We start from the raw sequence: 13,817 nt of genomic DNA on the forward strand, positions 1-13,817 counted from the left end.
GGAGATTCTATTGGTTTTAGAAATTATATAGGCTCTTTTTTGGTACACACAGACCCCAAAAATTGTCAAATGGATTTTTAAAATTTGTCTAAAAATAAGTTTTGTTATCCCATAAAAAAAGCTATGTATGAGTATTTTTGAAAATAAAAGATTCTTCCCTACTATTTTGTCAAACTACGGATATTTGACAAAAAGTAGAAATAGAAAGAAATATGTAAGAATAAGGTTTTTTTCCGGTTAATATTTTAAAGCTGGAGGATAAAATGGATCACTAAAAACTGGAAAGTGACTCAGATGACAATGCGTACCGATGACATAGGAAAAAAAATACACACATACTGTATGACAAGGATTTCTGATACATAGAAAGCAAGGATGTGAATACACAAACACAACCTTAGTTTATTGAAAATAAAAAAGCATGTTTCAGGCAAAACATAGGAGTAAATTCACGAGTTTGTTACCCACAAACTCTATCTCTCACATGTGCTGCAAACTAGCTTATTTAGAAAGAGCTGATCAAATCACCCTCTGACGATGATCTGGTTTCTATATTACTGTTTCCGTTGACCCTCCTGCAGTTCGATCTAATCTCCCCTTGATTGCCTGTCAATGGTTTCAAATTCCCCATTCTTATCATTGAAATCACAAAGCTTTTAAAGAAAGCAGCCTGGTTGCTACTAAAGACATTGACAATGGCAGTGGTATCGGCACCGGGAGTCGAAAACAACTCTTGATCACTCTGCAGAAGGCCCTTGCTGATTTGAAGATTGAAGAAGTATTTGTTGTCAAACAAATCAGGTGTTGTGACATCAAGATTAGTTAGAACGCTGCCGTTTCCACCTTGTGGGCATAGTTGCCTAAGTTGCTGTAAGAGGGTTGTGTTAAGTGTTGGGTCTGGATTGCCAGTGTTGTTGAAATTGAATAATCTATCGCTAAAAGTTCGGCACTGAGCCCTTCCAAATGTGTGAGCTCCTGAAAAACATGCATAGCCGATCTTTGTTATTTTTACTCAAATTCATACAAATTAAGGATAATAACTGAGTTTCATTATGGTGGTTCTCACTTTTCTTTTTGGGAAGCAATTCAAATTTCATGATGTGATTAAGGGGAGTAAATTTGTCAAACGTTTTAACATATTCCTAATCACCAATGTCAAACTTTAAAAAACACAGTTTCTTCGCATCATTAGGATATTCAGTCAAGCCTCCTAGGTGCTGTAGAGTATGAATGTGCTTTGTGTCGGTGGTCGTCTTAGTAAGAGTAATAATGAGAAAAAAATTGATATTTAGTGGATGAGATTTCTCATCCTTATCAAAATTTATTTTTTCTTTTTAAATAAGATATTCAACATTTAAACTATCTCTAAGATTTCAAGACTCAGTATTGGCATTAAAAAATTTTCCACATCCAGGTTTCTAATTCTGGCTCCAATACTGCTTTATCCCAAAAGACTCCAAGGTCTGTTTGTACTCAAGTCAAAGGGCGTAAAAGCAAATATTACCGGAGAGTGCAACAAGATCAAAATTGTCGTTGAGGCCAACATTTCTGAATCTATCTTTGAGCCTCTCAAGACTATTGTTCGGTCCTGGAAGATTTTCATTTGCAAGAGTCCTGTTTGCTGTTCTGCTGTCTCTTCTTCCCAATAGATTTGTCCATGCAGGACCCCCTGACTGTTACCAAAACCACGATCATTAGTCAAAAGCATCACTTGAGAGATGCATAATAAACAAATTTAACTAAAATTAGAAATACACATGCAATTAATCTTTCCGACTCTATTTGGCTAATATTTATATGGGTCTTGTTGCACCCAAAATTAGCAGTTTCCCGACGTTATAATTTTGAGTGAACGGTTCAACCAGACTGTATCATATAAAGAAGATTTTTTTTTTTTTTCAAAATATATACTGGAACCCAGCACGTAAAACTGACGTGTCCTCGATGAATCGCATCACCTTTTTTTTTGTGTTTTTTTTTTGGGGGGGGGGGGGGGTGGGGGTGAAGGAAAAGCCTTCCCTTTTCATACGGTAAACTTTGACCAGGTGCTATCACGAAGTCAACATGGTAATTTCGATGGACTGTTGCCGCTCAAAACTAAGCATGTGGATTCATTTAGTTAAAGTACTCAGGGTCTGAAAATTCCAACACGAATGTAAAGTCAAACTTACACTCTGATACCATAGTAATTTAATCACTTTTAAGCATAAAATATGTAGTCGAGAAAGATGAGGACTTGTTAATAGAAATTCACACATACCAGAGCAACAGATTCTTCAGCTGCAATAGTAAGAATATCAGCACAGGAAACAACGCCTGGACAGGCCCTTTCAACCGCAGCTTTCATGTCATCAACAACTTCAAAACCCCTCGCCGAATTATTATTTGGCGCAGCAAATTTCTCACTGTCTATGGTAGTAGTATTGTCCAGCAAAATCGATGCATCACAGCCCTGAAATAACATCAAAAACTTGTTGTGATCAACTGCTGTTGTATCGTTAATTTAATAATTAGGTAGATTCTTCTTATCTTACGATTAAGAAAAATAATGCAAACTTGTGCATTTTCTTTTTTGAATAAACATACATATATACAAATTGCCTTATTGTAATATAAGTTTTGAAGACCATGATTCCCTCATGACGTAAGCTTTTCCTGAGCTTAATTGTGATTATTAGAAGGTAAGGATATAAGTGTACGTGGTTATATTTCAATCATATATTACTAATAATAGACTTGTTACACAAGATTTTTAAAAAATAGTAAGCAGAATTCATATTAGGAGAGGACTTTAACTCGTGTTTTAAAATATTAATTGAAGAAGAAGAAAAATCAAAGAGTGGAGATTGATTACATTAACAAAACAGTCATGGAAATGAAGCCTGATGAGGCTGGCACCGATACGAATATCGGACAAGAAAGCATTCTGAAGCACCTCCCGAATTATGTTGGTTACATTAGGGCATGTGGAAGAATAAAAAAAGGGAGAAAGTTGAGCTTGGGCTGGTGATGATCCCTCAAGCACAAATGCAACTACAAGAGCAGCTGCAATAAGATAACGAAGAGAAGCCATTTTGCAATGATGAGAATGAGAGTTATTTCTGAGCCTTCTATGTACGCGCCTCTTTATTTATAGCCAACCAAATTAAACAGGAGTAGAACTTGGCAACGTCTTCTATATACGCGCCTCTTTATTTATAGCCAACCAAACTAAGAAGTTTCACATTGTATTGTAAAAGTCTACTGTTTGAAAACAAAAGCTTAACTTATATGGTGAGATAATTACATTATCGATTTTCTCACTATAGTTTGGTGAAAGCATATTTTTCTCCACATACTTTGAGGTGGTAACGATCATTAATTATTTGCATCTCAGTATTCCAGAAGTATGTCATGTGTAGCTCGGTTGATTGTGAATGCACTTTGTATCTGTGGTCACCCGAGTTCTAATAATAATATAGGGCAAAGATTGTTATTTAGTGGATGAGATTTCTTGTCTCCATAAGAACCTTTTCTTTCATTTTCCTTATTAAACAAAAGAAAATGTAATACAACATGGATATTAAAAAGATGAGCTTATATAATTCATCTCACTATTGGATCTAATTTTTAAAGTGGGTAAAATATTTTTTTTTATCTTGCATGTAACTTAAAATTCAAATAAATCTGACATGTTAAGGTAAAAAAGGAGAATAATTAAGTAAATAATTTTGACTAAGACATATATTTTTAAAATAATTTTTTTTAAAATACAAAGACTAGATAGATAATTGTCTCAAACCTTAAAGGTCAAAAGAACATTTATCCCAATTTTCACTGCACTTTTTATGTAACAGCACCCTATCTCTTTATATTTTTATAATTACGATTTTATCCTTAAAATAAATTATTCGAAACTCCTGCACAGCTCCACTTATCCTTAAATCATATATGTTTAACCAAAGAGAATGAATGGGAATTTTCTACGAAAGAATTAGATTTGTCAGTTTAAGAAAATACAATATTTATCTTCTTGCTTTCCTTATAACTTTCAAGGAATAATTCGCTGAATTATGAGTATATAGTTTTATGGATGGAAAATTAAGATGAATATCCAATTTCAATTTTAAAATTATTTTTATATACTGCTGAGCTGGTTTCATAACTGATGAAAAATTTGTTTTATTAGGCAAGAAAAGTTTAAGATTTTACAGTTAATATATATATAGTATTTTCTATTATGTATGTACATGTTCTCCCCAGCCGTGTGTTCTCAAAGAATTGGCGAAAAAACTAAAATGCATTTTGATTCAGAAACTACTGTTTGTGCAATTAGATGCTGCAATGTATGTCATTTATATATGGACATGTCTTTCTTTTAAATAAAATGATTCATGGCATGGCAATATTGGCAGAGTAGTTTATGTACGTCCATTTTGATGCCATTGAAACTTTATTGAGCTACAAAGCAAGAAGTGCACCATTTTTAGGCATTATGTAAGTTCGTCATGATTGCTTCTGACTCCCGCTTCAACTTTAATGAGTCATGTAGATTATCAAAAATGAAGTTTTACTACTAACTAAAGGGAAAAAAACGTTAGGCACGTATGCTGCCGAAGAATGTGTAGAAATGAAAAATCTATTTGCCTGCCTGCAAGGGTAATAATTGATTCAGGGGGGCTTACAAAATAATATGTTTTCAAGGATTGGCATGGGTGCAATTATAATTGGGGTGCTATTTCTAAAAAGCAGGACTGGAAATATCAGTAAACCCAAAAAAAAATAAGAGGTTCAAACCAGAACCACACTAAAAGTGAAAGTGTTTTTTGGCCAAACTTTGTGCAAAAAAAAAACGCAATTGGCCTCTACTGTAGTTTTCTGGTGACTAAGGGTGAGAAATTGAAGAACAATAGCTCCCCATTTGTAATATCCAAAATTTCATTTGTTTGTGAAAAAAAATAAATCAACTTAAATTCCGATCGACTTAATTAGGTTTCAAGAATTCAACATATAAATTATAATGTTGGATTTAGTCCATGCCATGCGAATGTCCACTGTATGTGGCTTGTGGATTCCACATACTCGAAAGTCGAAACCTTTCATTTCAACCTCGTAGACTTTTATCCTTTTTTCTTTATATTGAATTATTATTTTGTCAGTTTATAGATAATTAATTGATTGAAGCACAAGTAGTGTTAAATAATTAATAACGTGATGAATGACATTCTGAAAATGATATGTTTTTGCTCTTTTTTTTTTTTTTTTGAGAATGTTATGCTGTTAATTTTTTCCGTATTGGCTTTAAACAATGAAAATTGATGTTTATTTGTGATTTCAAATCTCGCCACTGATAAAGTATTTTAAAAATTGTAATCTAAATAATAAATATCAAACTGGCTTCTGATTCCCGGATCTTTTATTTTAAGTTAAGAGAATTAATAATTGAACTGATTTGAACGCACAATCTAAAGAATTTTTCAATAAAGAAATATGTTTAATATTATAGTTGAAGAAAGAAAATGTTATGCAACAAGTACAAAATCGTAAAAGCAACATTAATTGGTGGTGTTTAAGCTTTCAACTTTTCTTCAAAAAAGTAAAAAGTAAAAAGTAAAAACACTATTTCTGTCATTTTCCATAAATCCTTCAACAACTCACCGAATTTTATTCCGGTATGTTTAATATAATATTTGAAGAAAGAAAATGTTACGCAGCAAGTACAAAATCGTAAAAGCAACATTAATTTGTGCTGCTTAAGCTTTCAACTTTTCTTCAAAAAAGTAAAAAGTTAAAAAGTTAAAACACAATTTCTGTCACTTTCCATAAATCCTTCAACAACTCACCGAATTTTATTCTGGCGTTATTCTATCTTTCCTTTTTGTGTTTTCCTATTTAAATGGAAAATGGTGTTTAGTTTAGTGATGATGACAATATCTAATATCTGCCAAAAATAGAAAAATTATCCCAAAACTACTTTTGAAAGAACTTTGGGATAATTAATTAAATGTAATTGATCAATTCTCACATCTTAAACTTTAAACCCATAAACAGTCATACTCATATATAAGTGAGTTTAGACTATCTTTTTATATGATAAGAACTAAAAGAAAATGTTCGACTTACACGTGACAAGGAGTGATGGGGATCGGAGCATATCTCATGACTGATCTGTAACTAATAAAACTATAGCGTTTTTCATGCTTTTGTATGTGGAGACTCGTAAATATTCTGAATTCACTTGTATGAACAAATCTGAATTACCTTTACATTTCCATAATGAATACTCCTAATTGAAATAAAAGGGAAAAAGAAAAAAAAAACATAAAAATTATATGTTCTTACTAAAACTTCAATAATTTGAGACGATTGAATAACGCGTGTTCATGAAGTGTATATAATATAATATGAATATGATTACGACGTTACCTAAAATTTAAGGAACTGATAAGTAAATAATCTGTTTAAATAATATTGTATGGAAGATTTTCGATTATAATTTAAAATATATGTTTCTTTCAATCTTTGTCTATAATTCATTGTTCATATGACCCTACGTCAAGAAAATAAAACACAGACTATCTAATATCTCTATCCATAGGCAAACAATTTCAGGATTTTCTGGTTATCTTGTTATATAGAGCGTTGAGATGTGAGTAAATTATATGTGGCCATTATGTCACCAAAATATGTCTTTTTTCTTTTTGGCTTAGATTACAATTATTGTGCTAATATTCCTAAATGATCTTAAAACTAAAAGTTTGTCAAATGACAAGATCTTAGTTAGTTGTTGTCAATAAATTAGTTAACCTGTTTTGTAATCTGATGACTAAGCTGTATATCTTTTGCTCACTCAAATACAGGCAAATCTTCAATGCTTGGAAACTCTTATTAATAAAGAAATGCAAATAGCTCTTTTCAAATTAAATAAAGACCAATTACCCAACAATGTTTACTATTTTCTTATGTAACGTGATTGTGCTAATAAAGTTAGGTGGGGAGAAGATATCTTTACACCTATCTGGAAGCATGCGCCTGTTTGGACGGTAAGAAAATGATAGAAATTAAATGCCAAAGAAATAGATGATGCAAAGAAAGAGGATATATTGTTGATAATTGCATGAGTTGACTAGCCCATTTTACACCTGGAAAGTGGCTTCGGTTGGTGCATGCATGAGATTTGTTTGATTTTAGATGATGATTTCAATCATTCGGTTTGAATTTAAAATTTTAATAAGTTAGAAATAACGATGCGGCACGGTATATGCGTGGAATATATCTCCCTTTGGACTTTTACTTTTTCATGATTTAAATTAATCAATCTTGTGATTTATTTATATCTTTATGTGAGCCAAGTGTACAAGGTACTTATATTTTAAGAATTTTAAAAAGGTCGGTGAAAAACAGATTTTTAAAATTTAATTTTATAATAAATTTCATCCTTAATGCAATTCTACCTAAGTAGTTTTGTCTGATTTACTCTTAAATTCCAACAAGAACAGACAAGTCTAATTACCTACTTCAAGTGAAAAGTGCGTTGAGTGAATTTCAACATAAATAAGGATGGTTTGAATAATTTTTAAAAATTCATAAGCTAATTGCATAATTAGCCGAAACCTAAAAGAATAAAAAGAGTGTTTACCCAAAAAAAGCTAATAATTATTGGACTAAACTAAAAGCTCTTAATGCTTTCCAATCGTCAACGTTCTCCGAATTTGCCAGTCCACGATTATGCATTCTCATTAATTTCAATCTTGCTAATGAACGTGAGAAATCAGCTTGATATTCATTTTAGTATTCCATTATTTTAATTAAATTTGATTAGAAAAGATTTGCATTATAATGAAGATTTGGTGATTGAAATTCTTTGTAAAATCTCTTTGGCGATTTGAGTTTGTTTGTAAATCTTGGTATTGCTTAATGTACAGGAAACCTAAGTTTCATTACAAAACACCTAAAAAAGGTCAAAACCCGTCTAATTTTTCATTTAGATAATTGAAAATGGTGATTCATATGATTATCCTAGAATTTTTTTTTTTTTTTATGTTTCCTGATGATACATTGATAGACTTATCATTGCAATATCTTGATGAGCATCTCCCCAGGCCTGTCCCTGGGGTCCATCTTCTCTATTAGTATATTTGGAGCTTAATGTCACGAGGTAAGTGTTTTGCGCAACGAACCCATGCGGTACTTAGACAACTCTTGCCGAAGGTTGCTAAGTAAGCATTTGAGCTTTTCAACTAGCTAAGCTTAGAGGTTTTCGAAGAGTTAGAGAGAAGAGAGCAATGGAGCCAAAAGAGTGAAATTGTATTACTCACAAGAGAGATTACAAGAGAGCTTACAAGAATGCTTGAATTGCTTACTCTAAGCTTGTAGCTCAAATGCCTAATGTCATGCCCTATTTATACGGGAGGCTTGCCAAGCTCTACAATTCTAGAGAATTATACCAAGTCACCTAGAATTCTAGATATTTACATAAGTTAGAAATGTGTAGAGAATTTTAGATATGTACAAGCTTGAGTGTGCTAGAGTTGCCTAGAAATTTCCGGAATCGGGCCAAGCTAGCACCCTTGACCTTGTCTTGGGCTCTTGGCCTGGAATTGTGGATAATTGGGCTAGCAACTTGGGCGGTTCGCAACATTAAGATCACTTTGCTTAACGAAATCTCTGATATGGTAGAATAAAATAGAGTAGTGGCTGCATGTATTCAATGGCGGTTGTGGACGTTTCCATTTTAGTTGTTCATGTTCCTATTTTCAAGCAATTTTCCTCTTTTGTAGTTTTCAATCTCTTGGTATGTGTACAAGTCTATTTAAGAGGCCTTATTGAACTTGTACCGGGGAGAATAAAAATGTCTTTTTCCTTCTAATCAATTCATATTCCTTCTCTGTTTCTCTTACTTCCCTTTCTGAACTGAAAATTACTTATCAATCTCACAACTATAGATTACGGAATTCTCCCACGTTATAGAGCTACAGGTCCACCGAAAACGAACATTTACTGCACTCGTGTTGGATTTGATTGAATCCCAGACGCAATGACTACAAGTTGGTTTCGATTAACTTATTTCGCTACAAAAGCACAAATGATGCGTGCTTGCATTTGCATGAATTCTCACTTTGTACAGTATATAAAACCTAAGTACTAACTCTTGGAAGGAATTAATATGCTTCGAATCAAATCATTTTGATAACTCTTTTAATTCGCCGTGCAAAAGCTTGGATGGACTTTTTACTGTTTATCGAATTTGAGTGATAATAGTAACTATGTGCCTAATGATTATTTCATTTGACATGGCAATGAGGTGTTCCAAGAGATTTAGTGCCCATTCAGTATTGTTGGATCACCTTTTGTGATGATCAAAAGGTGATATTATATGAACCACACTTGGGCTTAGGAAGAATGATGTTTTTTTTCTTTTTTTCTTTTTTTGTGTAAAATCAGGCTCTCCAAGTGAACAGCTGTTGTTGTGTGATCCTGATAAGTGGTACCCAGGAATTGAGAGATCTTGGACTAAGAAGTTTTTCTTTTTCGGTTTATAAATTTAAAGAGAGTCTAATTCCTGTCAAGGGAGAAGATCGATGTGTCAAATAGACAGATGAGGATTCTGACATGATATGAGAAAATTATATCTGCTCTCCGATGATAATGGGGGTGCTTTGCTCTTCATGACGTCAAGCTTTCGATGAAATGGATCAAATAGTAACCTATTTGGCATCGTTGATCCTTGAATTTGTATCAAATTTTAGTGAATTTCAATTTATCAATAGTTGTTTTGTAAGTTGATCGAGCACATCCGTTGTTTAGATTTGATATTAACGAACATGAAGTCGAAAGCTACGCTTAATTAACACTTTTTCTTTGCCTTTAATTAACGTTACCCATCGTGCAGCTGAAAACTCTTTGCAAGCTGGTTTGCCAAATGGAATAAGTTACCCGAAAACCGAATACGAGAAGGCAATAAAAGTTTAGAATGTTAACCCGAACTAATGTGACGATTTTCTTTAGAAGTCACATCAAGTTAAACGTACTTTAACATACAGGAGTAACATATTAACTTGATGTGGCAGATTCAGGGTTCCTCACATTGCTAAATTAAAAATGGTTATAAGGATCTTTTAAAAGAAGTAATTACATGCGTGGATACCCGAACGAAGCAAGAAATTTCAATCAATGGCAACAACACAAAATTGAGGGGAAGAGATGCAAATGTGAAACGATCAAGTTATCCGGCCCAATTAAGGCACTGTCTCCTCTGACGAAGTAAAAAATAATATGATTTTGGTGCCATTAAGAATATTGTAAAACTAGTTTTAGGGGGTGGCAATTTGGGTTAGGATTCATTTATTTGATTTGATTTGATGCAAACTAAATGGGTTTGGATTTGAAAAAAATTGATTCGTTTAATAAGTAGGTGAATTCGATTAGATTCGCTAATTAAACGGGTCTAGTCTGGGTTTGAGGACATTAATTCGTTAACTCGTTTAGTAAATGAGTTATAAACGAATCGAATATGATCAATCGTTTAAGTTCATTTAATTAAACTATTTAAAGTCTGAAGGCTAATATAGTAATTATAAATGATAATGAGTTTGTATTTTGTAGGATGTTAAATTTATGGTCTTTTTATATTTTATTTTACTTAATTTTTGTTTATTAATTATATTTTTGTAAATAAATTCATATTCAATTCAATTCCTTATAGGATAAACAAATTGTAAACGAATCTAGATTCGATTTGATTTGTTTATTAATTTTGAATTAAACAAATCAAACCAAATATTCATTTAATAAATGAATTGAATCCGAATACTAAGATTTCAATTCGTTTAATAAATTAATCGAATCCGAATTAGCAGAATTTTGACCCAATTTGTTTACAATTCGATTTAAATACAATTTGTTTATTCGTTTTGCCAACCCTAACTAGTTTATTGTGTTTTCAATTAAATATTACATAAACTACACACTATCAACGTTATATTGTACTTATAATTTTTTTTTATTTTACATTAGCTCGCTATATTGGTTTTGAATGTAAAATGATCAAATGCTTTGACATACAAATATGGTTGGAAAAGGATCATAATAAATTACTATTTTAAAGCATAATTTTGAATGGATCTACTTTGTGTAAGTGAAAAGTAATAAGATGTACTTTTATACTCAAAACGAAGATAGGGTGAATGACAACACACAAATTACACCATTAATTGCAGTGAGTAAGAGTTGGAGTTACAAAAAATTGTAGTAGTGTTAAATTTAAAATTAATTACAAAATCAATTCCAGAATATATCACTTGTAACTGCCATTAATTCGGAATTTATAATAGCCAATTAAATTTATATTTTAATATGAGATTAAATCCAGAATTTAATATGTGGTTAATGAAACCGCGGTTACATTTTAAATTTAATTTAAGAATTAAATAAAAGGTTTAACGAGCAACAATTATACTTTTAATTAGCTACGGTACTTAATAAGGAATTAAATACACCAATTACAAAATTTAAGTAGTCAAATTTGTGGATAAAAATGCCTCTCATAGAATTCTATGTATTGACATTCATCTTCATTTCAAGAAAGTGGCTAGGAACAATATAAGAGAAATTACGATAGAAGAATAAGAAGAGAAGAACTTCAATACCTCTATCATATATCCAATTTTCATAAAGTTTAGACACTGTACAATAACCTCTTGGAGCGCCAGAGTTATTCATTACCATTGTTTGCAGGAAAACAAATGTTGTTCAAATCCTAAAGCACTTGATAGCAAGAGGCGAATCCATTTTAATGAAGCTATAGTATTATGCAGGTAGGGATGGCAAATTATGGGTTTGGACAGAGCTTTTTCAAGCTCAGACCTAAGTCCATGTTATTAGTAATAGGTCCACACCCTCCAAAAGTCTATCTAAACTTGGACAGTCCAAGCATGCTTCCATTAACTTTTAATAAAGCTAAAAGTTAAAAAAAATATTTAAATTAATAATGATTATCCAATACGTAATAGATAAATGGTCAAATACATAAAATACTAGCAACACAATATAATAAACCACAAATAATATTTATAATTTATATATTTTCAATTTATAAATTATAAAGCCCATACTTTTTTTGTAAACCATTAACTAAGCCCATTCACAGTAGTTTTTAAATTTTTTTGCCCATATCCATGGTATCACGAAGCAAGTAGAGCCTAAAGTCCACGGGCCTAAGCTAGGCCGACCCTAACTTTTTTGCCCACCCTACATTAAGGCCTTAATTTGTATTCTATTTTTATGTCATATTTTATGATGTTATCTCATTGTTGTAATTACTATTTTAATTGGTATATCATTGTTTTAACTGTAATCATTGTTATTTTTAAAGTCCCAATTTATGATTTGTAATTTCACGATACATTCCTCCTATTCCATTGTATTTCCTTTATGAATACTTGGAAAAAGATAGAAGCTATTGGACAAAAAAATTAACACCAAATCCGAATTTTGTTACTAAGATATAAAAATTCTCAGTTTCCTATAGTTACAAAACTACCATATATAAGTAAAAATTTCGAGTCCCTAAATGTCAGAATTTGGTAAAAATGCGAGGATCGTCATTACCAAGTGCGCTATGATTTTATTTTCATTAGTTTGTCGAAACCTTTGAAACATTTTTTTTTTTTTTGCCAAAATATGAATCCGACGGCATGAAACAAAGCACCCTTATCATATTTTCTCAGAAGAGAATCTTGGCCTGTTTGTTCGATACATCATCTTCTTCCTTAATTGATATTAGACTGAATAGACTCCCTTCAAATTTATGAACTGACAAGTGAAAACTTCTTAGTCCAATTCTCCAAGATCTCTCATTTTTCCCGGGGATGAGGATTGTATAAGAGCAGTCGTGGAATTGAAGAGTCGGATTCTGAAAAAATCCAATTGGCAAATATTTGATATTAACGAATAAAAGTTCGCCCCAAATCCTCTCTTTCATCACCTATATTTCAACATTATCATTAATGGTATTAAAAAATAATAAAGATAGATTGTCATCGTATATGTCAAGTGACACAGAAAGTAAAATAGGAGGATATTTATAAAACAACAATATAAAATAAACAATGTTGAATAATATAAATGACATTTTGAACAAAAATCATAATTTTTTTTTTCAAGCTTCGGGCTTTGCGGTTTTGATCTTGGTATGGACTTAAGTCCACCCAAATTGCTAATCTAAGGATGCAATTCCTGATAAGCTGATCATTTACATCCTTCCGAGCACCGTGAGACATTACATATCCTAATTTCGTACAAAAAAAAACATTGGATTATGTGTTTCTATTTATAAGTGTGCAGGTTTTGTGTTTTCTGTGATTTCTTGAATAAGTATGTAATAAGACTGCAATAAAGATTTGCCTAATTTTACTTCTCAATATGTTCATTAATTGGATCAAATGAAATCATGCATGAACTCTTATGGTAACATTTTTTTACCTACATTTCTCATTATTGGTTTTGGCAGTCTCTTCTTTTAGCGAACACTGGCAACACAAAAAGAAAATAAAAAAAGGGGGAAACTGTGAAATTCGTAATGGCCTATTTGGTTAATTTGATGTATTTACGTAACTTATATTACAGTAGTTTGTAAATTAACAAGCCTATCTGGTTATATTAAAAAAATTTGATGTACTTAGATAATTAATTATATATGTAAAGTTACTAATATAACCTTTTCCTAGTGCGGTTCTGGTACGCGTTTCCTTTTCTTACTACAGTTTTAATTTCATTTAGGAAACTAGTTTCCTATTCAATTAAGGCAATTGTTATTAGTTTCCTATTCAATTAGGGTA

The 13,817-nt window shown here is 31.7% G+C and overlaps 1 protein-coding gene across 1 annotated transcript; it reads right to left on the reverse strand.

The window, feature by feature from the left end:
- Positions 1-293: 293 nt before the first annotated feature.
- Positions 294-3,131, reverse strand: LOC102614227 (peroxidase 15). The gene is made up of 4 exons (XM_006492609.4): positions 2,855-3,131; positions 2,261-2,452; positions 1,505-1,673; positions 294-975 (listed from the first exon to the last, which is right to left on the reverse strand). The coding sequence occupies exons 1-4, from the start codon at positions 3,071-3,073 to the stop codon at positions 506-508; spliced, it is 1,050 nt and encodes a 349-aa protein (XP_006492672.1). The 5' UTR covers positions 3,074-3,131; the 3' UTR covers positions 294-505.
- Positions 3,132-13,817: the final 10,686 nt, after the last annotated feature.

The sequence above is a fragment of the Citrus sinensis genome, chromosome 2 (genome assembly GCF_022201045.2).
Source record: "Citrus sinensis cultivar Valencia sweet orange chromosome 2, DVS_A1.0, whole genome shotgun sequence".
Lineage (NCBI taxonomy): Eukaryota > Viridiplantae > Streptophyta > Magnoliopsida > Sapindales > Rutaceae > Citrus > Citrus sinensis.